At 37.8% G+C, this 26,205-nt stretch overlaps 3 protein-coding genes and 2 non-coding genes across 5 annotated transcripts; 2 read left to right on the top strand and 3 right to left on the bottom strand.

Annotated features, from left to right (window-relative positions):
* Positions 1-5,206: 5,206 nt before the first annotated feature.
* On the bottom strand, positions 5,207-5,278 carry TRNAW-CCA (transfer RNA tryptophan (anticodon CCA)). The gene has a single exon. It is a non-coding gene; the product is annotated as a tRNA-Trp (tRNA).
* Positions 5,279-8,292: 3,014 nt separating this feature from the next.
* LOC149018153 (uncharacterized) lies at positions 8,293-9,535 on the top strand. The gene has a single exon (XM_089153855.1). It carries the CDS (start codon positions 8,293-8,295, stop codon positions 9,502-9,504), a length of 1,212 nt encoding a protein of 403 aa, XP_089009981.1. The 3' UTR covers positions 9,505-9,535.
* Positions 9,536-11,590: 2,055 nt separating this feature from the next.
* On the bottom strand, positions 11,591-13,230 carry LOC149018151 (Eukaryotic aspartyl protease family protein). The gene is given in 2 exon segments (XM_089154297.1): positions 11,591-13,084; positions 13,086-13,230. Coding segments are annotated over 2 exon segments (1,320 nt in total). The 5' UTR covers positions 13,187-13,230; the 3' UTR covers positions 11,591-11,865.
* TRNAE-UUC (transfer RNA glutamic acid (anticodon UUC)) lies at positions 11,637-11,708 on the top strand. The gene has a single exon. It is a non-coding gene; the product is annotated as a tRNA-Glu (tRNA).
* Positions 13,231-17,276: 4,046 nt separating the features above from the next.
* Positions 17,277-20,420, bottom strand: LOC149018150 (alpha/beta-Hydrolases superfamily protein). The gene is made up of 2 exons (XM_089152471.1): positions 19,996-20,420; positions 17,277-18,268 (listed from the first exon to the last, which is right to left on the bottom strand). Exons 1-2 carry the CDS (start codon positions 20,364-20,366, stop codon positions 17,356-17,358), a joined length of 1,284 nt encoding a protein of 427 aa, XP_089008597.1. The 5' UTR covers positions 20,367-20,420; the 3' UTR covers positions 17,277-17,355.
* Between the last annotated feature and the right edge of the window lie 5,785 nt (positions 20,421-26,205).

Below are 26,205 nucleotides of genomic sequence, written 5' to 3'. Positions count from 1 at the left end.
TCTGCCTCCATTGTCCTCTATCCCAACAACAATTCCTTCCATCCCTACCACCATTCCTTTCCTCTCCCCTCCACCTTCAAAAACTAGCCCTTAAAAACCCACTATACACTACTCATTTCCATTTATTCTGTTGGGATCCCTACTAGGTAGAATCCACATTGTAGAAGAGAAGATATGAAGGGCCGGATTGGTAGATATCTGGATATTTCTTAATGCTGGGAGTTTTTAATTCATTGCTGAGGATGCTGGAGCTGCAACCTGTTTTTGCTGGTTTTCTTGGCACCTTAGGTGGATCAGATTTGTATGAGTTTTCAGTTTGTATGGTTTGCATTAGCTTTCACATATGCGGGATTTGATTTTCAATTCCATATTTTCATTATTATAGTATATATATACACGTGTGTGTTACTTATGAACATTTCCATCTCAATAGATGCGTGATTGTCTTCTTCAATTAAGCCCTACCATATATTTAATTATATATAAAAATTATCTTAATAATGTAGTCAATGTACACAAAAGCTGGCCCTAATAAACCCAGATCCCAAAGAAGAAAAAAAAAATTGCAAGCTCCTACAATGTTATCAGGACTAACGCCAAAAACTATATAGAATAATCCCTAACTACACTTTGGTTGCAAGGAACTTGAAAATAAAAATTTTAAACATAAAATGTACCATTTCCAACCATTATCACATGTGATGCTATAAACTCTTAAGTTTGATATATATCATATTTAGAAATGATATATTTAATTTATAAATGTTTATTATTAGCTCCCGCGATTGAATTCATTGTGAAGTCTTATCCCTCGTAGAAATCCTCATCATAGCTCAGAGAGAAGCAATCAACCAATGGGAACAAGACCAAGGCTTTCTATTCGCTGTGGTTATAAAATAGTTCTCCTTAAGTTCTTCCCCACTTCCCCTCCAAAAAAAAAAAAAAAAAAAGAATCTCTAAGGATTGAATAAACCTATTTAAAGAGAGAGAATTCCTTCAATGCAGTCAGTGTGGGACGAATCTCCCATTTTGTATCAACCACATCATAAGAAAAACAAACACTTGGCAAGGGAGGAATGTATCCTCCACACATATTCAGATCTTTTCCATCCGTGCAAGTCGTCCACCCATCTCTTAATGTGTACCACCAACAGGCTATGTGTCAACCCAACTCAAAGAGTGGATGGATGAGAGAATGATCTGTCTAGGTGGAGAAGATCTGAGCTCCCTTCGCGCATGGCAAAAATGTGAGAAAATGGGGAAAAGCATCCAACTCCAGCAGTGTGAGGGTCACCTTGCCCAACCTAGCCCAGCTAGCACTGTTGCACCCAAGGCCAACAACAGTTGGCATACAGTGACATCACCTACTTGGACCCAGCTTGGCCTAGGCTGTATCATATGATCATACCTCGTATTAGAACACTCAAGTTAATTTCTGGAAATGGTTTCTAGCTAATCCATTTTTTTAAGCAATCTGTTACCTCCTTAATGAATGAATCAATATTAATTTATTTATGTAGATTAGATTAACTATCTATTAATACATTGATCGAGAATCTCTCACACACGCCTTAACGAAAAGAGGGGAAAAGGGGGGGGGGGGGGGGGAAAAAAAAAAAAAAAAAAAAAAAACACCAAGGGGGGGGGGGGGAAAAAAAAAAAAAGAGGGAAAAAAAAAAAAAAAGGGGGAAAAAAAAAAAAAAAAAAAAACAAAAAAAACACCCATCCAACGTTAAATATGGCCATGAGAAGAGACTTTAAATCACCTACCCTTTGTCCCTTAGAAAGATGGCTCCACATCATACAATTGATAAGGATTTCACTTCTAAGATCATGGTTTTAGGTGACAAGGTTGAGACTCACCACATCAATGGCACTAGCCTAGTAAGATCTTTACGGATAGGAGTTGTGAATCTGCGCTCATGCAAAGAAATGTCTAAATCTTCTTCCACCACGGAAAGGACATCACTCTTATCCAACAAAACAAAAAAAAAAGTGATGACTTCGCCGATGGATGAGGAAAGGCTCCCCTTTAGATGGAGATTAATTGGATCTAATTAACCTATGTGGGTGAGGATCAAAATCTGCAAAGAACTATATGTTCTTAAACTCTTTGGATAAAGATTTTCTTCAGTCATTGTGAATGAGAACTTTTCAAATGCTAGTGAGATGCATGATATCAGGATCGAATATATTTTAGACTGAGTTTTCTTTTCTTCCATCAATAGAGGATAGACTTGGGATTATTGTATATTCCAAAATACCATTCTAATACCTATCTTCACTCTCTTCAGTTCCATTGTACGTACATGATCCCCATTCACCCTAGATGGAGACAAAATCCTACACTTGTAAGACAATGACCTATAGAACTTACATAGCAAGCAAATTAAGCATTGTCACCTTGTATACAACTAATTGGAGTGTCACTAGCAAAATATACTATTTGTGGATCTCACAACCACACAAATACTATACTAGTTGAACAGTTTGACCAGTGTCGGTGGTTATATTTTCTTTCTTTTGGCTGGGGAAGATTAGTGGAATTGTGATATTCCTTAACCCAACCTCCTTGCGTCCTTTGTATCAGTCACTAAGTAGATGTAAAATGACCAACCTACTCACGTACTGTTGGTCAGACTTTGAAAGAAATGATATATCTATCCATATATAGGTTGCCTACTGCGCGAAGGAAAACTAAATTCCAGCCAGTTGTAGGTTCATACCACCTGGTCTAGTGATACCGTGCGTATATTAAATTCTTAATTGGTTTTTTATAATTTTGGTTACCTTTTCCAAACTGCTAAAGTTCGCATTTGACATTTGTTAAGCTGTGGATGAGAGGAGGTAAACTAACAATGAAGATAGTTCTTCTCCATTGCTCTCAACTACCATTTCAACAAACTCGAAACTCCTTTTTGCTCCCACTTCTAATTGGTTCCTTCAGTGTTCATGGTAATCTATAAAAACCCATCACCTCATATCAATCTTCATCACACGCAAAATCATCAAATCTCAGTCTGCTTCTGGCGTGGTTTTGATTTGCATCTCTCTCTCTCTCTCCCCTCTTGCCACCATGGCTGCTTCAGGAAACTCGTTCCTTCTGTCTTTGATGGTGGCACTAGCACTGTCAAGCATCAATACAAGCATAGCAGCTCGCCGCTTGCTGGATACAGCAGCTCCACCCCCTGTGCTGCCTCTCCCAACCATTCCAACCATGCCTCAGGCCACACTGCCTCCATTGCCGGCAATGCCAACAACAACCCAGGTGCCTCCATTGCCTTCTATCCCCAACATGCCTATACCCACCACAGTGCCACCCCTGCCAAGTAACCAGATGCCTTCTTCTCTGCCAAAGCCCACATTGCCACCAATGCCCACACTGCCCACCATTCCAAAGGTTGCTCTGCCTCCATTGTCTTCTATCCCAACAACAATTCCTTCCATCCCTGTCCCTACCACAATCCCTTTTCTCTCCCCACCACCCTCAACTACCAGCCCTTAGAATCCCACTAGCTAGAACCCACATTTTATGAGAGAAGATACGAAGGGATCGGTATACATCTTGATAATATATTGCTTTAATTTGCTGGAGTTTTTACTTCATTATTGAGGATACTAGAACTTGTGCATGTATGCTGGTTTCTTGGCTCGTGGACCCAAATTTGTTTGAGTTTTCGGTTTGTATGGTTTGTATCAGCTTTGATGTTTTGGGGATTTGAGATTCAATCCCATATTTTCACTAATATAGTATTTGTTTGTCTAGTATTAATTATTGCTTAAAATCAAAGGGTGATTTGGAAGAAGTTTCATCAATATGGCTCATATTTTCAGGGGGGGAACCCATATGATTAGGATTTAAAATAACATAAAAACATTCCACACCATGTATTGAAAATCATTTTCCACATAATATTTACAAGAGAGAATCCTGTAATTAAACAAGTAGCATAGAGAGGAATATTAGAGGATCGGTTCACATACTCAACAATTTCGGTTCCTATAAGTAATGCTGAGTCGTTCTCGGCAACCATTTGGATTAATCCCTGCTGACAGTCTCGTCAAACAAGAGTCTACCAAAGTGGATTTACTAGGGAAGAGAAAAGACATGATCAATGGCTCACAATGAAGTGATGGATTCACTTGCACAGGAATAACTCCATGCTTATGATTTAAAAGTAAGAAATTAAAAATAGAAAATAGGAAAACACCACACCACTAAGTTCTAGAGGGGTACTGAGAGAAAAATGAACATTTGCAGTGAAAGACAAGGGGATCAAAAGAGTAAACAAAAAGGAAAAAGAATCATAAAATCTGAACCACGCCAAAATCCAAAAAAGGGATGCTGAGATTAGCCAATGGATTCAGACCTAATCAATTACATTTCCACGCAAAATCAACTTTGAAGAAAATCCCTGCACTGATGGTTAAAGATATTATTTTATATCCCAAATAACTGTAAAATTGGTAACCCCACTAAGTGTATATATTGGCCGAGCTTTTATATCCATCAACGGTGTGCCTGCATCCTGCACTGACATAAAAATGAACACCTGCAGTGAAGGACAAGGGGATCAAAAGAGTAAACAAAAAGGAAATATCTGAATCCAAAAAAGGGATGCTGAATTAGTCAATACATTCAGACCTACTCCAATACATTACTACACAAAATCAACAAGAAAACCCTGCATGTATATCATATGCAGTATCAGCATTTACATCCAAATCTCAGTGAATTCCTGAACCGACAGAAACAATTAATATCCATAACTGTGTGTGCTCCTCCAATCACTTAATTCCAACCATGGCAAACAATGTTAGTTCTGAGGGGCATGAGATAGCACACACATTCCCATCTTCAAATCAGTAAGCATTGCTTCGATTGGAGTTTACAGACTCTTGAGAAAATTGAGATGGAGATGGCAAGAGAAAGATTAATTTTTTAGCTCGGTAGAATTCAAGCAAAGGTGGAGATTTCATAAATATAGTGTCTTAACATAAATGAGAAGCTAAGGCTATTGTGGACTGTTGATTGTTGGAAATATATTTCACAGGGCAATCGTATAAGATAAATAAAGCAAAATTAGAAAACTTATCTTGATCCATGAAAATTGACGGAGTTGAAACGTGCCAACATCTCCCACCTTTATATAGAAGAGTAAGAAACACCACCAAAGGTTGTCTCCTAAAGAACAAACCTCTCCCCTGAACCCGACGTGAATCGAACACGCAACCTTCTGATCTGGAGTCAGACGCGCTACCATTGCGCCACGGATCCTTGGATTTGCTAAAGTCAATCTTGATGTCTTAATGTGACTCTCGTATCCACGTGAATCCAATAATGTTCTTGTACAAGGACATCCAAGACACTCCACAGGCCATTCACATGGAAGCTACTGTCCTCATATTTTATCTATTTCTGTGGATCTCCTAATGAAGAATTTAAGACGTTACAAATCATACCATAGTCATTATAGTGTCTAGACAAGCAACGCAGGCTGGAAAAAAAAAAAAGAATCAAAGCGAGGACTAGATCTGTAGGTGTCACCAAAGTGTTTGATGCTTAGGTGATGCCTTGACAACTATGTTTATTACAATTTTCCACCTTAACTTGAATTCTGCACATATATGTTTGACAGCTCTAGCAAGCCCCATGGGCAGCTTAAATGATAACTAGTTTTGCACCAAGCCCAATGGATGCAGCACAACCTCAGACTGACCAGAACCCACTTGGGTATCCTATTCAAATGGAGATGCACCGAGTTCAGTTAAATTTTGGGTTTAATAGGATATGTGATAAACTATTCTAGGTTTTCTCATTGATTTATCTGGTAATTCTACTTATGAATCCCATTATGTTTTAATTAAGGACTAGAGTTATCTGGGTAGCTAGCTAGGAAACTAAATTTATCTTTAAATACTTAATAACCACTTCTTTTTGGTAGACTGTAACGACCATGTTTATTTTCATGAAATAGTAAAGATGACTTAAGATTTGAGCTTTGTTTATGCATGTATACAGTACACCCCCGACCCTTTTCTTCTTCTTATGATATTTCTTCTCCCTCTTCCCCTGCAACTCTGATTCTTTTAAGGTTTTACCCTTCTTCCCCTTTTCTTCACTTTTCCATTCCTGCTTACTTTCCAAAGGGATCTTGGCAATTGCATGTAAAACATTGGAAGCTCTTATATGGACTTTCATCTACTACCTTGTGTTTATTTAGTTACTAATGTAATTATTTTTCTTATTTGATCAAGTTTTTCAGTTAGTTCCTACTTTGGGTTCCTATTCCTTGTAAGCTTTAGTTTCTACTTTTTATTCCATTTAATAGACCAGGGGGGAAGTCTCAAGATGATCTTTACAAAGGAGAGGGGCTATTACACGAGGAAATAATGATTAATAAGAAGGATAGGAATCACTCAAAAATGGGAATGACCCAATGGGCATCTTATCCTAGAAAATCCACTTAACATATTTACCATGCTCACTATCCTTATATTCATTGATGTATGATTATTGTACAAGGACTACAATGTCCAAATAAGCTTGTTGGTTCATATACAAATTGTCATGCATCCACCCCATGCCGAGAGCTTTTAAGGAGAGCTTTCATTTATTTCAAGCAAAATAAATGAAAATTTTCTTTTTAGTATTTTTGGTTTAGGATTTTTTTTATTAGACCCGTAATTGGATAAACGAAATCCACCTCCGATTCGTTCAAAAGGTGTCCGTATCCAAAATTTTTCTTATCAAAAAATATATGTATCCGTCGATTAAGCAACTGAATTCGGATTCGGATTCAGATAATTGTTTATTAGATCGGATAATATCCGAATAAAAAATTAGTCGAGTAGAGTAAAGTGCTCAACATTTTTTTCTCTGAAAATGGATAATAATTGGAAACCGGTAATTGAAAATAAAAAGTTATCCGGTTAGAGTAAAGTATTAAACACTCTTCTCAAAAAAGGGCTGATAATCGGATTAGAAAACCGTAATCAGTAACTGGAAATTGTAAATCGAAAATAAATTTAAAAAAATAAGAATCACAAATCAATAATTAAATAGTTTATCAGACATGATTATTATCGGATATCCAATAAAGTTTTGGATTCGAATTCGAATGCCTTCTCTAAATTTCTGTTGGATTTGGATTATGATAGCGGTTTTGGTTTTGCTAATCGGATTCGGATACTAATGTATTCGAATCGAATCCTATCCATTTACATTTACTTTTTATGGCCTTTTTTTGGACATGAGGGTCATCCGGGTTAGTTTATCGGATGGTTATTCAGGCTAGTTTACACATACATCAACTACTCTTTATGGGAGCTATTTATATAATTAATATAAGCTGGACTTCATCCCTGCCCCGAAAGTATTTGAACTCTAACCCCTGTAAGCATTGATGATCTTTTTAATGGTGTTAAATATTGGCTAATCGGATTAGACCTTTTAAAAACAAATGATAAACTTGATAATCCCCAAAATAAAATCAAATGATAAGGATTAACATTCACTTGAAAGAATAAAATAATTCATTTAAACTAATCCAACTGGTTTGGGGACTGATCATTCTTTGACACCCTTTGTTGTCAAGGCTAACAATTGAAAGATTACAAATCTTTAGAAACAGCAAAGAATCAAGATCAGAAACCCTGGCTCCAGGAGTTTCGTAGGAAAAAAAAAGAAGAAAAAGAAAACAACCTTAACCTTTTGCATTCACAGTTGTTAATTATTCTACTTTTAGCATTTCTCGTGGATCTGTTAATGAAACAATGTTTCTCCTTCACTCGTTCCCTTAACCCAAACAACTCAGATTCTCTTTTCTTTTCAACTGAATTTTTATTTTCTTAATCAATAAATCGCCCTTCAAGCTCACGATTATCTTCCATCTTCTTCTCATTGTTCTTCCGTGGTTCTTTTTCTTATTCTCAGATTGAAGCCACATACATTCCCAATGATACGCTAAAGAAAAATAAATAATGGGTTCTTAGAATTAACCATTCGATCTGAGGAACAATGGAGGTTCAGAGGCTCAAGCAGTTAATGCTTCTTTGGTCAAGAATCAGAACTACCCGTGTAGCCCTCGTGGGTGGAAACCATACCGCATCCAGGTTTTGCACTCGCTAATGCCTTCCCTCTCGGCATCGTCTCTTTCCTTTTTTTCTTTTATTTCTTTGCAATCATCCTCTGTATATCCATTACTAGCGATCCTGTAAATTTCTTTTTATTTTGTTCCTCCCTCAAATCCTTCGCGTTTGAAGTAGAGATTTTAACAAGAAGAAGAAACAATGGGTTTCGCGCCAGGATTTCGAAACTCAAAAAACCAGCACAGAGGTGGAATCAGTGTGACTCCCGACAACAAGCTTCTAATTAAACTACCCAGTTTAAGGGTTCTCATTATTATAGCTCGATCGATGCTTCTAGCCATGGTTATCATCTCTACCCCATGGCTTGGATCTCTTGTTATTGGTGATTCTTCCTTCTCTTTATCTGCTGCTGCTGCATATGAAACCCACATTCATGGTGAATTATTGTTGTCTGTGCTCCTTCGGGATTTAACAAACGAGGGTCTCTTTAATCCGGGTAGCAAAGCCCTCTTTCTGAGTCGCAGAGACGATATCGACGAAGCCCAGATCCTGAATTCCCATTACGGGATAGATTTTATGTCTGAATCCGACGCAGAGAGGCAGAGCTCCATTGCAGATGGCACATTTGATTTCGTCTTCGCGTCTGGATTCAATCCCGGCGACTTCATTGACCGAAGCCTCAAGATCGGCGGAATCGTTGCCATTCAAATGAGCAACGACGCTGCGAAATCCTTCCACCAAAAACCCACGAATTACAAAATCGTGTATATCAGAAAGTTGGAAACCACGGTAATGGCGATGAAGAAGACCGGCCCTGTTCAGAACAATTTACCGATGAAGAGACGTCTCTTCGGAACATCATCAGAAGCCAAGAAGGCAGCATTGAATGGCCTGGAAGATGTGCTGCTCGAACCACCAAGAAGTGCTTCAGTGAAGAAGAGCAAGAAGTACCTGAAAAGGACCAAATACCTTCCAGACCTGATAGGTGATTCTCTAGAAGAATACCCTCGTCGTGTGTTCATCGATGTTGGATTACCAGACAAAGACGATAATGGCAGTACGAAATGGTTCGCACTGAATTACCCGACAAGGAATAGAGATTTCGAGATTTACAAGATAGAGACTGTGAATGAAGGTGTGTTAGGAGAATCAGTACCACAGATGAGCATGTCTGATTGGTTGATGGAGAATGTGAGAGAAGAAGAGTATGTGGTGATGAAGGCAGAAGCAGAAATAGTAGAGGATATGGTGAAGAACAGAGCAATTCAATTGGTGGATGAGTTGTTTCTGGAATGCAAACACCAGGGGCTAGGAGGAAGGAAGAACAAGACCAAGAGGGCTTATTGGGAGTGTTTAGCTCTCTATGGAAGGTTGAGAGACGAAGGAGTTGCAGTACATCAATGGTGGGGTTGAGAACGATTTCAACTTTGATAAACACAGAGAGAGAGAGAGAGAGAGAGCTGTGTGGGCTACATCACTCGCAGCCAACACAGTTGCAGTTTATGTGAGCGAGTGTGTGATGCAGAGGGGCGTGGGTGAAGCGTTTACCATCTTCTATTAAGTTGTTTATTTTATTCTTTGCTTCCCACCCCAAAACAACAAGCAGAGAAGGTTTTCTCTTGCTTCCCACAGATTGTATTTCAGATGTATTCACTGGTGTGGGGATTATCACTAATTTCTGCTTCCTTTTATTTTCTCCACTCAATGTATTAATAATAGTCATCTTTGGGAATGTATCCTTTTTTTTTTTTCTTTTTTTCAATCCACCCTTGTTTTTACTCTAATAATGTCTTTCCTAATGCATCCTTTTGCAAAAATACTAATATGGCTCAAGTTGGTGGTGTTATCCGTGATCAAGATGGGAAGTGAATGCAAAGAAGTTCTTGAAGCTAAACTCCTTGAGGTGAAGGAAGGCCTAGATCTGGCTCTGAATACAGGAGCTTGGCCGGTTCACATGGGGAGAGATTCTCTTCAAGCGACCTTGCTATTACATCCATATGCAAGGTTGTAGGGTAGATATGCTAGGTTTGGTGGCTGAAATTCGTCAAAAGTTCATCTCAAATGGCCATGTCCATGTCCGATTTGCTCACATTGGTAGGGGAAGAAATAAGGCAGCTGATTGGTGCTCAAGAATGGTTTGTGAGAATAATACCATGTTGAATATCTTTCAAAAATCATCTCTGAAGTTGGAGATAATCCTTCAAGCTGGCTTTTGCTAGCTGAATCCTAGTTTTTGTTTTTTGTTTTTGTTGCTTTTGGGTCTCTTGACCCGTTCCATTCCATGTACCCAAAAAAATGAAAAATTGTCTTTTCAATTCAAATTAGGGTGAATTCCTTTATTTCTATATTTTCTCATTTAAATCTAGATAACATTAGTAGATCATTTCCCTTTATCTCCATTATTATTACTTCATATACATAACAAGAACAGCTCAGTTGGCATTCACCAACGCCTCTTAGCCATGGAGGTCAAAGTTTCATCCTCCGTAGATGGTACATGTAATAGTTCATATCTATTTTTCAAGTAGGTAGACCTTCACCCATTCTGAAAACCCACACACCTTGAAAATTTGTTACATAACTCAGAAGGTGAAGACTTGTTCGAACCAAACCCATCCTTAGGAGACTTTGGAAACACATCTATGACTTTTTTTTTAAAAAAAAATTTGCGTATGGCATCTGTGACTTTTAAACTTTAGCTTACAATGTAATGAAACTTGCCAAGGCCAAGCTAGTGCAAAAACTCATTTTACTTCTTGGTTGACATATTCAAATGTATAGTAGGGGTGGTCAAGAAATTATCCTTCCTAGTTGGTCTCTCCCTGGCCCCCCCCCCCCCCCCCCCGCGCCCCCCCCCCCCCCCCCCCCCCCCCCCCCCCCCCCCCCCCCCCCCCCCCCCCCCCCCCCCCCCCCCCCCCCCCCCCCCCCCCCCCCCCCCTCTGGGTATCAACATTGTGGTTAATTTTTTAAACTTAAGTCACTTAAGTCAAAAGCTTAGGCTAAATTCACTCATTGGCTCCAAAATTTATGTGACTTGGACTTTTTTGGAGTAATTCATACCTTTTTTTTCAATAAGATGCCATTATCTTAAATAAAGATCAAATTAAATTTAAATGCAATCTAACAAAAAGAAAAAAACAATCGCACCAACAAAAACATAACCAAAATATCTTAAATCCATCAAAATACTCACTATTGGCAGAAAAATTAAGACCAATGGATATTAATTTTTTTTTTTATTGGAATATTTACAATTAGACGTGTTTCTACCGTAGGTAGCATCTTTCATGTAGAGACAGAAAATCCAAAGAGGTCTTCTTTATTGTAGAGACAGAAACTCCAAAGAAGTCATGGATTTGATTCTCTATCCCAACTCCTACCTTACTCCTATCTGATGGCTTGTGGGCCCTCAATCATAAGTAAAAATCAATATATATTTTAGAACTATTGGCTTTTTTTATGATTGAGATGATGTAGAAAGAAGAAGAAACTTCTCAAAATACGGTATATAAATCTAATTAACAACTAATTACTTAATCAACAAATCCGATGTCGTCCAGTGGTTAGGATATCTGGCTTTCACCCAGGGGACCCGGGTTCAATTCCCGGCATCGGAAATTTTTATTTTAACTTAAATTGATAATCTTACGATTTTCTCACAACCTAATCAACGGTCCACGGCAATTTATTTTTAATTACACATGGATAATCTTACGATTTTCGCTCAACCTAATCAACGGCTACAACTTCATCCAATCTAATCAACGGATACAATTAGTTACAGAGCTCACGAGCAATTCCGAGGCGAGCATTTGGAAGATCAAAGAGTATCCTGAGGTTCTGCTGTTGCAGATTAGCTATGACGTTCAGCACTGAATTCACATTACTTGGAGCTGCAGCCATTGCCAAACATGCTACTGACCCTGAGCTACTATGTATCAGTGTGTTCTCCACTGGCAACTTCAAATCCATCCCCGTCAAGTGTAGGGTCACCACTGGTGCTGAAGCATCATTCGTCGCCGTAAAACAGGTATCAAATGCACCCAGGGGGGATATGGACCCTCCGATTTGTTTCCGGAATTCATCTCGGATCGCTGTGTACACGGGTTGCACAAATCGGGTTATCACCGTACCCGAGTCAATTATGGTCCCTGCCCCGGTGTTGGGATCGAATGCCAGAAGCTCCGGAGCTACAGGAACGAGAACACGGCCGACACTGACGCCGGTCAGGTTCACATAGTACAACGATGGCCGGTGGGGGTTGCGAAGGAGGGGAGTGGTTCTGATGTTCTGGGGTTGACCCGCGGGTCCGAGTTTCATTGACCCGGAAAAGTAGTAAGATTTGAAGCTCGGTAAGCAGTAGGAGAACACACCATTGTAGAGCGAACCAGATTGGGATATCAAGGACATGGATCCTCGGCCCAGGCCCAGTAAACCCTGAGGTGGGACCGACTTTCCGGAGACGGCACTGATGCAACCAAAAGCGTAATTTGGTAGAACATCGCCGGCTAGGCTCAGTGAGTCATGAGATAAGGTGGCGGAGAATGAAGAATCGCCGCCGTAGGACTGGTTGAAGAGACACGGACTCGTTCCTGTGGCTGGGCAGGAAATGCCACGAACTTGGCCGCAGTCGGCCATGCTACAGTCGAGAGAGGCGTAAGTCGACGACACGCTTGGTGAGAAAACGGTGGAAGAGCAGCCGGTGCAGCCACTGCATGGAACCCAAGCTTCATCATTGCTGGTGTCTAAGACCATGTACATGAGTTGACCAGGAGTGCCGAGTTTAACTCGGGCAACGTAATTGCCAATGTTGAGTGCTTGTTGGCCTGATGCGATGGGAACTGAGGTTGGTTTGTTGGCAACAAGACTTGAAAGGTAGGTGAGTCGAGCTGGGTCCTTGGAGGCCATGTGGATGACCGTGTCGGTCCATGACTCGGTCTTGGGTGGCTGGAATGGCGAGCATTTGCCGTAGATGTGGAGGAGAGGAAGCGATGGAGTCATCGGAAGAGGTGAATGGACAAGGATTTTCAGCTTGGGCTGTCGAGATGAGAAGAGATAGGAGGAGAAAAGCTGTGGTAGTAGTGGATAAGGCCATGACTCGGCAGAATCGGGTGTTACTCGGATTGATCCGAGTCTCGATTATCGATGGATGCATGGCGAGGCGAGTGAGAGTGCTTATATAGGGAATTGTTGGATGGGTGAAATGACCATGATGACCTCAAGATAGTGAAGACAAAAATAGTGAAGCTGCGGAGTTGCAAGACAACTGGAATCAGGGAAGACGCTAAATGACGTTGGCTGGAAATTTAGCGGAAAGTGAAAGTATATTTTCGTCCCTGCCTTAACACGTAAACAACGAAAATGCCACTTTCATGCATGTTTCAACGAGTGTCCTATGTAGTGCAAGTTCATGTTAGTAAATTTTGAAGAATTTAAGGATAAGGTTAAGAATGTAAGATACAAGAGGGACAAAAGGAAAATGACATTCTCAAAGTGGAAAGCTAAAAACAGTTGCAGTAAAAAAAAGTAAAAAATTAATTGACTGAGGTAATTAGAAGTCAATTTTTGTTCTTTCCTTTTCTCTGTCCATGAAGACAAGGTTTTGTCAATCATCACTGAAATTTGATCAATATATTGTAATTCCAGTGCGGGGCCCCTGGGGGCCCCCCCCCTTTTTTTTTTTTATTTTTTTTTTTCTTCTTTCCTTTTTTTTTAACCCCCCTCAAAAAAAAAAAAAAAAACCCTCCTTAAAAAAAAAAATTCTTTTCTTTTTTTTTCCCTTTTTTTTTTTTCTCCTCTCTTTTTTTCCTTTCCCCTCCTCCCTTCCCCTTGTAACCATTACTCTTTCCTTAGATAAAGTAGAGCATGTCGTTATTTTTAAATACATATAAGCCCTTAAAAAGTCAAGGCATATGGAATTCACTGTGGGATATACGATTTAATGAATTATGTGTACTCTGTACTAAAGGCCTTTCATAATGTTGTATAAGGAAATGATTCGATTCCCAAATCAAGTATCTATATTGGATTGTTCATGATCTTGTTAATGCCCAATCTGCCAAAAAAACATCAGTAACCATTATTGTAATGTAAAAATAAAATTTACAGTTTTATATCCATTGCTATATGCTTAGAATAAAGTTTTTATTCACATAAAGACAAGACTTGAGAGATAATTTTAGGTGTTATGGATAACAATGAAAAGAAAGAAGTATCAAAGCTATAGTCATGACCAAAATCAAAATATTCTCTCTTCAATAATGGAATAGACTATTGCCGAAGTCAATGCAAACATGGTTCTTTAGGAGTAATCAAAAGGACTGGCTAATGCTCAATATATGCTGAAAAAGTCAAGGTTGGTACCCAGATTGGGCAATAAAGTTCAGTTGTGTGATGTATAAAATTTGGTGCTGGAGAAATAGAGAAAGCGATGAAGAAATCTTCAACCAAGTTAAATCGATGTGGGGGAATGAATAGAGAGGAAACAATAAAACCCAAATGCCCTAGAAGTGTTGGTGGATGGATTAATCCTGAGGAATGATAGTTCAAAATAAATATGGGTGCATCACTATGCAAAGGAGAATACAGTCAAATAGGAGGTGTAATTCGCAACACAGAAGGCAACTTCTTTGGAGGATTTGTGAAGAGAAAAATGAAGATGAATATTTTAGAAGCTGAATTGCAGGCGATCTATGAAGGAATTAACGTTGCACACGAAAAGAATTTCATGCCTTTATATGTGGAATCATACTCTCTCAAAGCTATTGATCTGTTAAACCATAATGCAAGAATACAAGGGAAAGTAGCAAGAGCGGTGCATGCAATAAAGGAAGAAGTGGGAAGCTATGAAGGAATTAGATTCCAACATGCGTATCGAGAGTCCAACTACGCTATGATTGGATCACGAAGAAACCGACTTCGTTAGAGGAACATTCGCGATTCTTTTTGGATCCACCCCAAGAATTGGAGGAGATCCTACTGGCGGATAAGATTTGCATGCTTGAGTAGTTTTCTTTTTCCCAGTTGCTAAACCCCGTTATTTTGTTACCAAAAAAAAAAAATCCAACAACTATCAAAAAGAAATCCAACAAGTATTTCTTTTTCCGTTTTTTCTACAAAAAGAAAATTTATTAAATTAAATATTGTTACCTCCCTTCTAATTGACAAAATGATATTTAAACCCTTCTTTGTTGAATAATGAGAATTACACACTTTTTTTTTTTTTGGTACACAACGGGATCAGAAAATCCAAAAACAAGCTCAATCTATACTAATCACTTTGTATGCATGTGGGACCTCCATTAGATCATGTGGGGGTCCGGAAAGAAAAGCGAAGAATTCATTGGAACCTCTGGCTCCTTCGCCATCCAATCAGCAGCCTGATTTGCCTCTCTAAAGGCATGTTTGAAACGTATGGGACTGAAGCTTTCAGTCAAACTTTTGATTCTCATATTTAATCCAAAGTGAATCTTAATTGGTTAAATCTTGGACCTAAAACATGTATTTTTACATCAGTATTAGAAAAGAAAAGGGGAAAAAAAACTGATTTAACCACTAAATTCTTGGTACAAGTTTGAAATTTTCTGTTTGAATTTGAAGTTTACTGTCATTACATGAAACTGAACCAAAATTAAAGGATTTCAGACTTATATGTTCACTCTTTTTTTCTTTTCTTTTCTTTTTTTTTTCTTTTTTTTTTTTTTTTTCTTAATAAAAATTACATCCTCGCTGACTAGAATAAGACAGTAGAGTCAATTTTCTTCACTGAGCTTTGACCCCATGAGAATGCAATTATGTGTCAAAATGGAAAATTTTGTACATCCCAAGAGTAGTTCAGTCAAAAGAGGGGTTTATGCTACAATATACTCGTGAACCCAGCTGGAAGCGACGTGTTGTCGCTTAAAATTTGTCTGCTAACGTGAGCAGAGAAGGTCTGGCAAGTCACGGGCTTACGAAGCCACTCAGATCCCTAGATGGAATCTGACGTGGAAATCACGGTTCGAACAGCATTCATTGATATTTGATCCCACCCGGTCCGACATCTATATCTAATGATTAATAAATTCCGGATTTATTGCCGGTTCCTACTCCCTCCTTCCCGTTGTAATTGGATCATAAACACCAGAGATTGTTCTTCAACTTTCCAACATGCGATCTAAAAGGTACAATTATTGATCCAACTTTAGTGATTTATCATCTGCTTTTATGCTTAGTCATGTGAGTCAATTATTTTATCATTTTGTTATTTATTTTTTATTTTTTCGAATTGGCGAGTTGATATTATGGGGAGGGATACTACTAATATATGTGCCGCGAGATAAATATACACCCAAGACCTTCCCCATGGGATATTGAGTTGTTAACCGCTTGACTATCCTACCATAAGCATTTTTTAACATGTTCTTTGGACTTAATTAAGAGTCCGAATCCTCTCCACTGACCGAGAGCACAGAGTACTCTCTTACGCACCCTTATCGACCACAATGGTGCTAGTGATGGGTCCCACTTAAAAAAAAAAAATTTATTTCATTTATGGATCCCATGTATTTGTAGTTATAAACCTATCAAAGAAGCACACTCCTTAATTAAATTGCAATTACGATTTTTTTTCTTTTAGGGGGAGGGTTAAAGAGTCGCAACTACAAATTGGGCAAGCCCCACGTCGGGCCTTATATGAGTGTGGGGGAATTGGGGCACAGACAGGTTCGGCGGAGAAGATACATACTCTATAAATATATAGTGTAAAAGCGTGAAGGGAGCAGAATCCTCTACCCTAACAATCTAGACTCCATTTTTCCATGAAATTTAACCTAGGAGCAGATTTGCATATAGTGATTTGAATTGCAAAAACAGTATGATATTTTTAAATATTAAGAAAATAAAAAGACCATAATAAAAAGGAAAAACTACACGAACACCTAAGACATATGGTAAAAGACAAACAATTTAGAACTACACCAAATTGGCAATCACCACCCAAAATATCTCACCTATGCCTTGTGACAGGCATATGGTTTCTAGGCCGGGAACCAAAGTTTGCTGAAGAAATAGCCAAAGACATCCCTTTCTAGTCACGGGGAGGATCACTGTTTACTCCACTTAGCTACTTCAAAAAAGGCATAAGGGGTCCCCATGGAATAGCTATGTCCTTGTCCATCAAAGCTCTGTTCCCACCTCCCATATATCAGCAACAAGGTTAATAAGAACAATTCTGACATGTTTTTACAAACTAGGAAAGAATTTACACTAGAAATTTTACTTTTTCTACACAACTGATTTCAGAACCTGGACAGAATTTATAGTAGAAATTTCTCTAACAATTTCTGCAATAGAAGTTTTGTCCTTTAAAATGGATGTGTGGGAAGCATCAGGAATTCTTGTTACTTTAAGAGGCTGTTTGGCTGCTGACCCAGCCCATTCTGACTCAAGTGCTAACAAGCTCATCATGTTCACAGTTCCATCTCCATCACCATACAGAACCTCAGGCTGTTCATCAAACCCTCCATCTCTTGCATAGAACAAAGTCTCAGGTGTTCTAACACCACTTCCAATGATGCAAGTCACAGGGACCTCTGGTGCAGTGAAGTTAACAACTAGAGGCAAAATTCTTGTTCTATAAGGTTTTACACCTTGAGAGAAGCCTATGTCCTCAAGAAACTGTGGGATGTCATAGGCAGAATAGTTTCTGTTTTCTGTAATCACAAGAGTTTTGTTTGGAGGGAAAATTTTAGGAGAGGGTAGTAGCCAAAGGTTGCTTTCTGAGCTTCTCTGCTCTTCTCTTACAAGTAATGGATCAACTAATGGGACACCCAAGGAGTAACCAGAAGCAAAGGTGAGCATCTCTTGGACAGTACCACCCCAAGGAGCTGACAAGGAGATGAAGTGCTTAACATACTTTCGACGCCATGACAAGTGATTCCTATTGAGAAGCTGGAGTACAAAGAGACCTCCTAAGCTATGGGAAAGGATTATCACTGGGCTTCCTCCATTAATTTCACTTGCCTTCTCTATCAATCCCTCAAGATCTTTAAGGAATTTGGAACCAGTTGCAGATGGGTGACCTGCAGCTGCTAGACCATATCGAAAGTCATATGGAGCTCCAAAGAGTGTTTCCCCTTCCTTGTAGCCTTCTTGTTCCAGAGAGTCCACCAAGTCTGCCATGTACATTGTGATGTGCCTAGGAAAGTTAAAAATGGTGCAAGATTCATGAGACCATGTACATATTAGTTGAGCAGGTCTGAGTGGCCTGACTCTGGGATTACATTGAGGGGAACACATTAGCCCATAAGCACAAGCAAATCACAGTTGAATCATATTCACTGAATCCAGAAACTGAATTATTGAGCATTTCTTTCTCTCTTTTTCTTTTCATTAATAAGAAAAAAAACATACAAACTTGATAGAGATTAATTGAGGACTCCCTTCAGTACAAACAAGTTTCAAACAAGCTTCAGCCCCTACAAAGAGCATTTCTTTCATTCACAAACAAACATTGTGAATCCAATGCACTGACATGTAACTGTTTTGGAAACAGCAACTTTTAGACATCAAAGTTCAACTGCAAATTGGACACAGATCCTCTACGTCCAGCCTGCCTATCTTTCCATCCATCCAGTCAGTAGATGAAGACCACGTGGCTTGTTTAAATCCCCAACATCCAATTTCAAACATGCATAAAACAACATTTTTAGTCTTTAAATCTATACCTTCGAATTTTAAGTCATGGTTTTGTGTGAAATCCAACTATGTAGATTTACCTAAACCACACGACATTCATCAAATTGCTAGGAGGACAACCACGGGCCACAATCTAAATTCTCTACCCACATAGAAAATAAATTTTCTAACCTACATATTTGAATTATTGACACATATCTAATCTTAAAACAAGATTTTTTTTAACAAATAATTAATAGTGTTAAAGTTCTATTTTATTTATTCAACTTTAAAAAAAAATCTTTTTGAGATTGGATATGTCTCCTATTTTTTATTTTTTTTTTGGTAAATGATTGGTTATGTGTCCAGAAAAAAGATTGAGAAACTTACATGATTAGTTACTTTTAGATTTCTCTTTATAAAAGTAATCATTCAATATTTTCACTTAATAAAACTAACTAGAACTGAGTTTGAGTTTATAAAATTAACCAAAATAATGATATTTCATTTTTTTGGACATTTTAACCCCTAAAACTAACCACATCCAAGAGGGAATTACTATTTTGTCTAAAAAGGAAAAATCACTAATTTTTCATACCGTTTAGACGTCTTCATCCCTATACTAGTATGACTAATTTTAGGGGTAAACTTGTCCAAAAATTCACTACGGGGGCCATGCAAGCTAGTCATGTTTTTAGTGACTAAAATTACAATGCCCAATCAACTACCTACATGGGTATGAGTGGAGACATATCTCCACTATTTATCCGAAATTGCTTCAGTTAACACGCATGACAGTCAAAGCGAGATTTCGGTTAATTTGATCTAAAATCTCGACCATTGAATTTCAATGGTTGAGTCAAGATTCTCGAAATTTTGATCCAACGGACCAAAATGATTCGCTTGACTGTCTTGTGAATTACGGAAGGAAAGTTCCTATTCATCGGAGCATGGGACCCACCGCCTAGGTGTGGGAGTGCGGCCCAATATCTCAACTACCTCCTTTATCCACAAATTTGTGTGGTTCACGAAGCACCACTCTTCAGTCTTCAACGACAACAGCAGCAACTCAGCAAGGGAGATTTCGAATTTACCGATTATGCCACTTGGATTTCCGTTTTGAGTTTTCAGGGTTTGACGAGATTCAAGATCTAAAAATATGCATTTCAATTTCACAACAGAAGGAAACTGATCATAAAATTTACTACTAATTAATTCAGAAGTAAGAGAGAGAGAGAGAGAGAATACTTGAGATTGGGATCGAGATAGAGCAGCGAATCTGTAGAACCGAAACCAGGAACTCTGGTTTGAACGCCTGGATAGTTGAAGTAATCATCGTTGTGAGGATCGTAATAGAGAGTCATTCGTTCAGCGAAGCATTTGGTGAAGGGAGCAAAGAGGACGGAAGCGTCGAACCAGAGTCTAAACCAGTTCCCTTCTTTTCGAATGTTGCAGAGCAAGCTCGAGGGCTTGTAATCCTCGTTTAACCTTGCTTCTAGTTGGTTCCCTCCATTCCCAGGAACCAAAATTACTGGGTGGAGGAGCTTACTGCTACTACAAGAAGACAACATCACCAAACCCATCAAACCAAAAACCACCACCACTACCTTTCCTTCCATTTTATTTCTATTCCTTTGAGCTTCCTCCCTTGTCCTTTCTCTTCCACCAAAATGAAATGGTATGGGTGAATAGTGATAGCTTTCAACTTTTCTTGGGAGAACAATTTGTGGACTCTGTGGGCTTTGGGCTGTGGCCTTGGAAAGCCCACAGTCCATGGCCCAAATCAATGTTTTTACAATTCCTTTTAGAAAAATATTCTATTTCTTTTCTGTACTTATTTTACTTTTACCTTCCTCTCAAAAGTTTTACCTTTCTCATTTCCCTCTAAAAATGAACTCTTATCTCTCCTTCTTCTTAATATTTTAAATAACCAAATTATCTTCTATTTTGTCCCTTTAATCAATTTTTTTACCAATTTTTTCCTTGACTTTTCCCTTTTTCTGTATGAATCCATTTTATGTGATTTTATTTTCTTATTTTTTCCACATCCCCTCTTTTATATAATTTATTATTTTAAATATTTATTTATATTTTCATTTTTCCTTTGATTCTTTTTTGTCATAACTTTTTTCCTCTGTTGGATTTGGATTAGAGATGGAAGATTTAAGAGAGAAAGAAAAAAAAGAACTACATTTAATCAAATTTAATGGTTTTCTATACCCAAAAAAAAATTCTAGATATGACTTTCTAAGGGAGGAAAGGAAGAAATAATAACTAAAAACAATTATAGAAAGAAAAAAAATCAACAAAACAGATGAAAGAAATAGAAGGTAATTTAGCCATGTTTTAATATCAGTGGAAAAGGGGATATAAAAGTTCACTTTTGGAGGAAATTATATATGACTTTTGAAAAAAGAATAACAGTAAATAGAGAGTAAGTAAAGGGTAGAGAGAAATTTTGTCATTTTTTTATGCACATTGTAAACGAATCCAATGCAAACCCTGTTCAAAAACTTATCTATCTTGGTTTTCTTCATGAGTAATGAGCTATTTTATCTTTCGAGTGAGGATGCGAAAGTTAAGGTTAATGATAGTGCACTTATGTACATCTCAACTCATCTTGTTTAGGGTTTAGGGCTCATCTTGTTTATGTCTCAACTCATCTTGTTTAGGGTTTAGGGTTTAGGGTCTCAACTTTCTATTTACTATTATTCTCCTTTTGGGGAGTGGAAGATGGGAAGAACAAAACACATTGGGTATCTTGGGGAATACTATGTCAATCTAAAGAAAAAGGTGGTCTTGGTTTCAAGGATTCAAGTAGTCAAAATATAGCTCTACTCACTAAGGTGGCCTACAGATTATGGAGTGAACCTAACACTCTTTGGGCAAGGTTCACAAAAGCAATTTACTTCCCCTAATAGAGAATTTCTTGATGCAAAAATTGGGAATCAACCGTCGTGGGCATGGAGAAGTATAATGGAAGGAAAGAAGGTGCTAATAAATAATCTTGTTTGGCAAGTGGAGAAGGGCAACAAAATTCAGATATGGGGTGACAAGTGGATACCAAACTCAAAGGATTACACAATCATTTTCCCAAGGCCGGATGGATGCCAACTGAATCTAGTTGAAGAGTTGCTGAGAATAGAATATGGAAACAAGAGCTGTTAGAACGTTTCTTCCACCCAACAGATGTAAGCAACATTAAAAAAATTCATTTGAGCCTCTTTCCAAGAGAAGATAGGCAGGTTTGGGGTGCCAGCAAGAAAGGAAATTTCTCTGTCAAGAGTACTTACCATGCTGTGATGAATGCTAAAGAACAAAACAGCCAAGAAAGAGCTACATCATCTCATCTACCTAGATGGAGATCTATTGGCAGCAACACTTGGAAATTTATATGGAATTGTCAAGCTCCACCAAAAATGAAGCATTTTATATGGAGAGCATGCGCTGATGGCCTTCCCACAGGTGAGGCAATGGTTAGAAGACACTTCAAAGTGGATGAACAATGCCAAAGATGTTTGAATGCAAAAGAAGATATTCATCACGTCATGTTTGACTACCCATTTGCACGAAATGTATGGTTCACTTGCCCTTTTGGTTATACTCCACCAACAAATCCTTCACTAGAGCAATGGTTGGAAGGCTTGAGGAAAATAAAGGTGGGATCTAAAGAGGAGACATACAAGTTCTATAGTTTGTGTATCTTCATATGTTGGCACATATGGTTGGCTAGGAACAACTTGCTCTTTAGAAAGGAAAACAAAAACCCTATGGGAGTGGCAGAAGATGTAGCAAATAAGGCTGTACAAGCCCATGATGAATTTTGGAGAGCCAAAAAGCCCAATCAAACCAATGGACCTTATTTGTCTCAGCATCAAAGCATGGCCCCCATTAGAAACTTGGACCCGCTCCAACAATTCCCAAGTTGGAAGCATCCTCCAGTTGGTTGGTTCAAAGCAAACTATGACGCCAGCTTCAAAGAAAGTGGACCAAATTTGGGCCTCGGGCTAATCATTAGAGATTCACAAGGGCGAGTGAGATTAGTAGCATCAGAGCCTAGTTGCTTTCAATTAGCAGCAATTGGGGAGGCTCTTGCAATCAGACGGACGATCCCATATGCTTTGGGAGAAGGCTTTGAAAAGGTCATCATAGAATCGGATTGCAAAGAAGTGCTGGGCTACATTCAAAATGTCGGTCCAATTAGAAGAGACTTAGAGCCCATCATTGCAGATATCAAACATCTTACTCCCTATTTTGAACTATGTAATTTTAACTCTATTCCTAGGCAGATCAATTATGTTGCTGACCACCTAGTTAGGAAGGCCCAATTTCTGGCGGTGGTGACTGTTTAGCCTACTTCCACTCCTTGGCTTGTAAATTTGATCTCTACGGCCTCGGTTTTGCTGTCTGTTGAATGAAGATGTTTTTCTACCCAAAAAAAAAAAAACTCATCTTGTTCATGATATTCTTGTTGTTTTTGAATTGCTTGTTTGCTACGAAGGAAAAGTCCTTCTTATATAAGATTATGTTACCATTATACTTCTTCCTGATTTTTTGTTATGTGTTATTGACTTGTCTTATATTCTTATATATAAGATTATGTTACCATTATACTTCTTCCTGGTTTTTTGTTGTGTTATTGATCTGTTTTATATTCTTATATATACATTATGAAATCTGTAGCCCCTAAGGCCCTTAAAAAATCCACCAAAGGACGAACGGAGTTCTTTGAAGGGTTTGATTGCCAATCAAGAACAAGTCAACCCAAATACGTTCATTGGGAAGAGGTTAGTTTTTCCGCACAATGGACCTTTCAAGCTGTGAAGCCTCCGGTCAGACCTGCCTCTACCGTTGCATCAATAACCCAAGACCAATATGGATTTGTAATAATGTCTTTTGACCGGATAAACCTCTCCGGCAGACTACAAGATGAATCCTCACAATCAATCAAATATCACCAACCATCAAGAGCTTCTTGCTCAAGTATTCCCTTTGACTCTAGTAATCTAATGTCAGAACGTATTATTAGGCTTAGTAAGCTTATTACCAATAACCAAATTACCCATGGTGTTTACACCAAGGAAGACCAATATGAACAATCTAAGGAAAGCCAAGCTGATCCCGAGTCACCGACTCCTTCGGCTATGGAAGTTTCCCCATAAATCATCATTAATGATGATTATGGCTGATTGACCTTTCTCGATCGATAAAGAGTTGCTTCGGCAAGACTTTAGCAGCCCTGACAATGCCCTTAGGAAAGATTGGTTTAACGATAAATTTAATCTTCTTGAAAAAATTCAGATTCGTGATGCTTGGTATCATGATGTGAAACAATACAAAATTAATATGAGATTCTTTGTCTGGTTCGCCTCTTTGCTTAATTGTTTTGCATTGATTTTGGGGATTTGATAGGGCTTAAATATGGGAGTGTTTAAGGATTGTTTTGGTTTAGAAACGGATTTGGGAGTTTCTTTTGGCATTTGCTGGACAAGGTTTTCAACTCTAGTTAGTTGTTCACCAATTGTTTGAAGATTTGAGTTGGCAAAGTTTAACTGTTCAACAGTTTTAAGACTCCCACCTTTAAGACCTTCTGTGTTTTTAAAAGGGACAGCTAAAACATCTTCACCTTCAATGTTTAATTTGATTTGGTCCAATGGACAGAGGTTTATTTGAGGTATTTATATTAAACATCTTATATTCTTATATGATACTATTAGAAACTGTTTCTAACAAAATACTTGACCCTATTATCCTATATTATATGTGTCCACGTTGGTCTAAAAGCTCGGACGACAGTTTCTTGCCCATAATGTTATAATTGTTTTTTTATTTTCTTTTTTGGTATGAAACTCATTCATTCAAAAGAAAGACTTGAATTACATGTGGGGAACTGCCAAAGACTCATGCATTCAACCATGAAGTGGCAATAGGCCAAATAGTTGCACACGAACACGACAAAAGGCCACCTACTATTATTTTTTCATCTCATTACCATATTACGTATGGATTGAATTCTACATATTCTATCAAAAAAATTATTACATATTTCTAATTAAGAGATTACAAACTTATATAATATTATTAATCATCTTTTTGTGTCATATTATATTTTATCATACTATAAAAACATTAACTGAAGGATCATAGTTACTTTCCCTTTTCTTGCTAAAATAGTCATAGCTACTTTTCATGACCTGAAGAGTCGTGTGTTTTCTAGTTTCTTTTACATGTTTTTTATTTATTATTATACAACTGGTATTATTTTTTTATTTTTTTATCAAAATATAACAGAAGAAGTGGACAGATATGTCTAAGGGCATTTCTATCAATGATATATTTCTTTAAAACTCTAAAAATGAAATTTATAGAATGATCATGCATGCGTGGTGCAAAGCATTGAACAGTTTTTTTTTTTTTTTTTCTTCAAAAGTTCAACAATTTATTCATAATCTTGAAAGAACACACAGACACAAACACCAAATAAAAGGAAAAAAAAAAAGAACTAAGGGATGGGTCAAGCCCAATAAACTCCTCAGAAAACTAGTTGTAACAACCACATAACTAGAGAAACATACTGAGTATGATAAACATATCCACCACCATCGCATACGGAGACAAACCACAAAGGCGGACACCGACGTAGGCATAAACACCCCACAAAGCATTGAACAGTTAAGAAGCGTTCAGATAAATTCATTTATAACATAATTGATAACGTTTGTGATGACTAGCATAATTATAAAGGAAAATTCTTTAGAGCTTGTTTGGTACTTGAGTCAAGATTTTAAATCTATGGCGTCATGGTTCATAAAATTAACTATTTGATTAGTTTGAATCTTTGGAATGAAATCTGTAAATTTATCTTAAAAAAACATTAATAGAATCATGGTTCAAATGTTTAACGCTTTTATAGTAGGAATGAAATCTTCATCATACCCATAAATCTATAGATTCATGTTTTTTATGTAAAAAAAATAAAATTTTAAATTTCATAAATCCAAGAATTCACACAATTAAACAAGTATAAATCTTCCATTTGTAAATCTAGAGATTTGAAATCTCTATATTCATGTAACCAAATAGGCTGTTTGGTTATTTGAATCCAGAGATTTCAAATCTTTAGATTCATGAATTTGAGAATTATACCCGTTTGGTTGTAAAAATCTTTCATGAAATCTAGAGATTCACATTTTTACACTAAAAACGTAAATCTGTAGATTTATGGGTAAGGGGTGAAATCCAGAGATTTTCAAAAAAGCTATACATTTACACATTCACAAAAATCACGTCAATCAAATGGTTTTTTAGGATGAATCCACAAATTTCATTCAACAACCAAACGCTTAATTTTATAAATTATAACTCCATAGATTTGAAATCTATAGATATGAAATCTATAGATTTGAAATTTCCGACACTTAAAGGGCGGGTTGGTGCAAAAAGGGGCGGGAGTATATA

This window comes from Hakea prostrata, chromosome 4 (assembly GCF_041222555.1).
Source record: "Hakea prostrata isolate BN-2017 chromosome 4, UWA_Hpros_2, whole genome shotgun sequence".
Lineage (NCBI taxonomy): Eukaryota > Viridiplantae > Streptophyta > Magnoliopsida > Proteales > Proteaceae > Hakea > Hakea prostrata.
The sequence above is the reverse complement of the archived record's forward strand: the minus strand, read 5'-3'. Positions and strand labels throughout refer to the sequence as shown.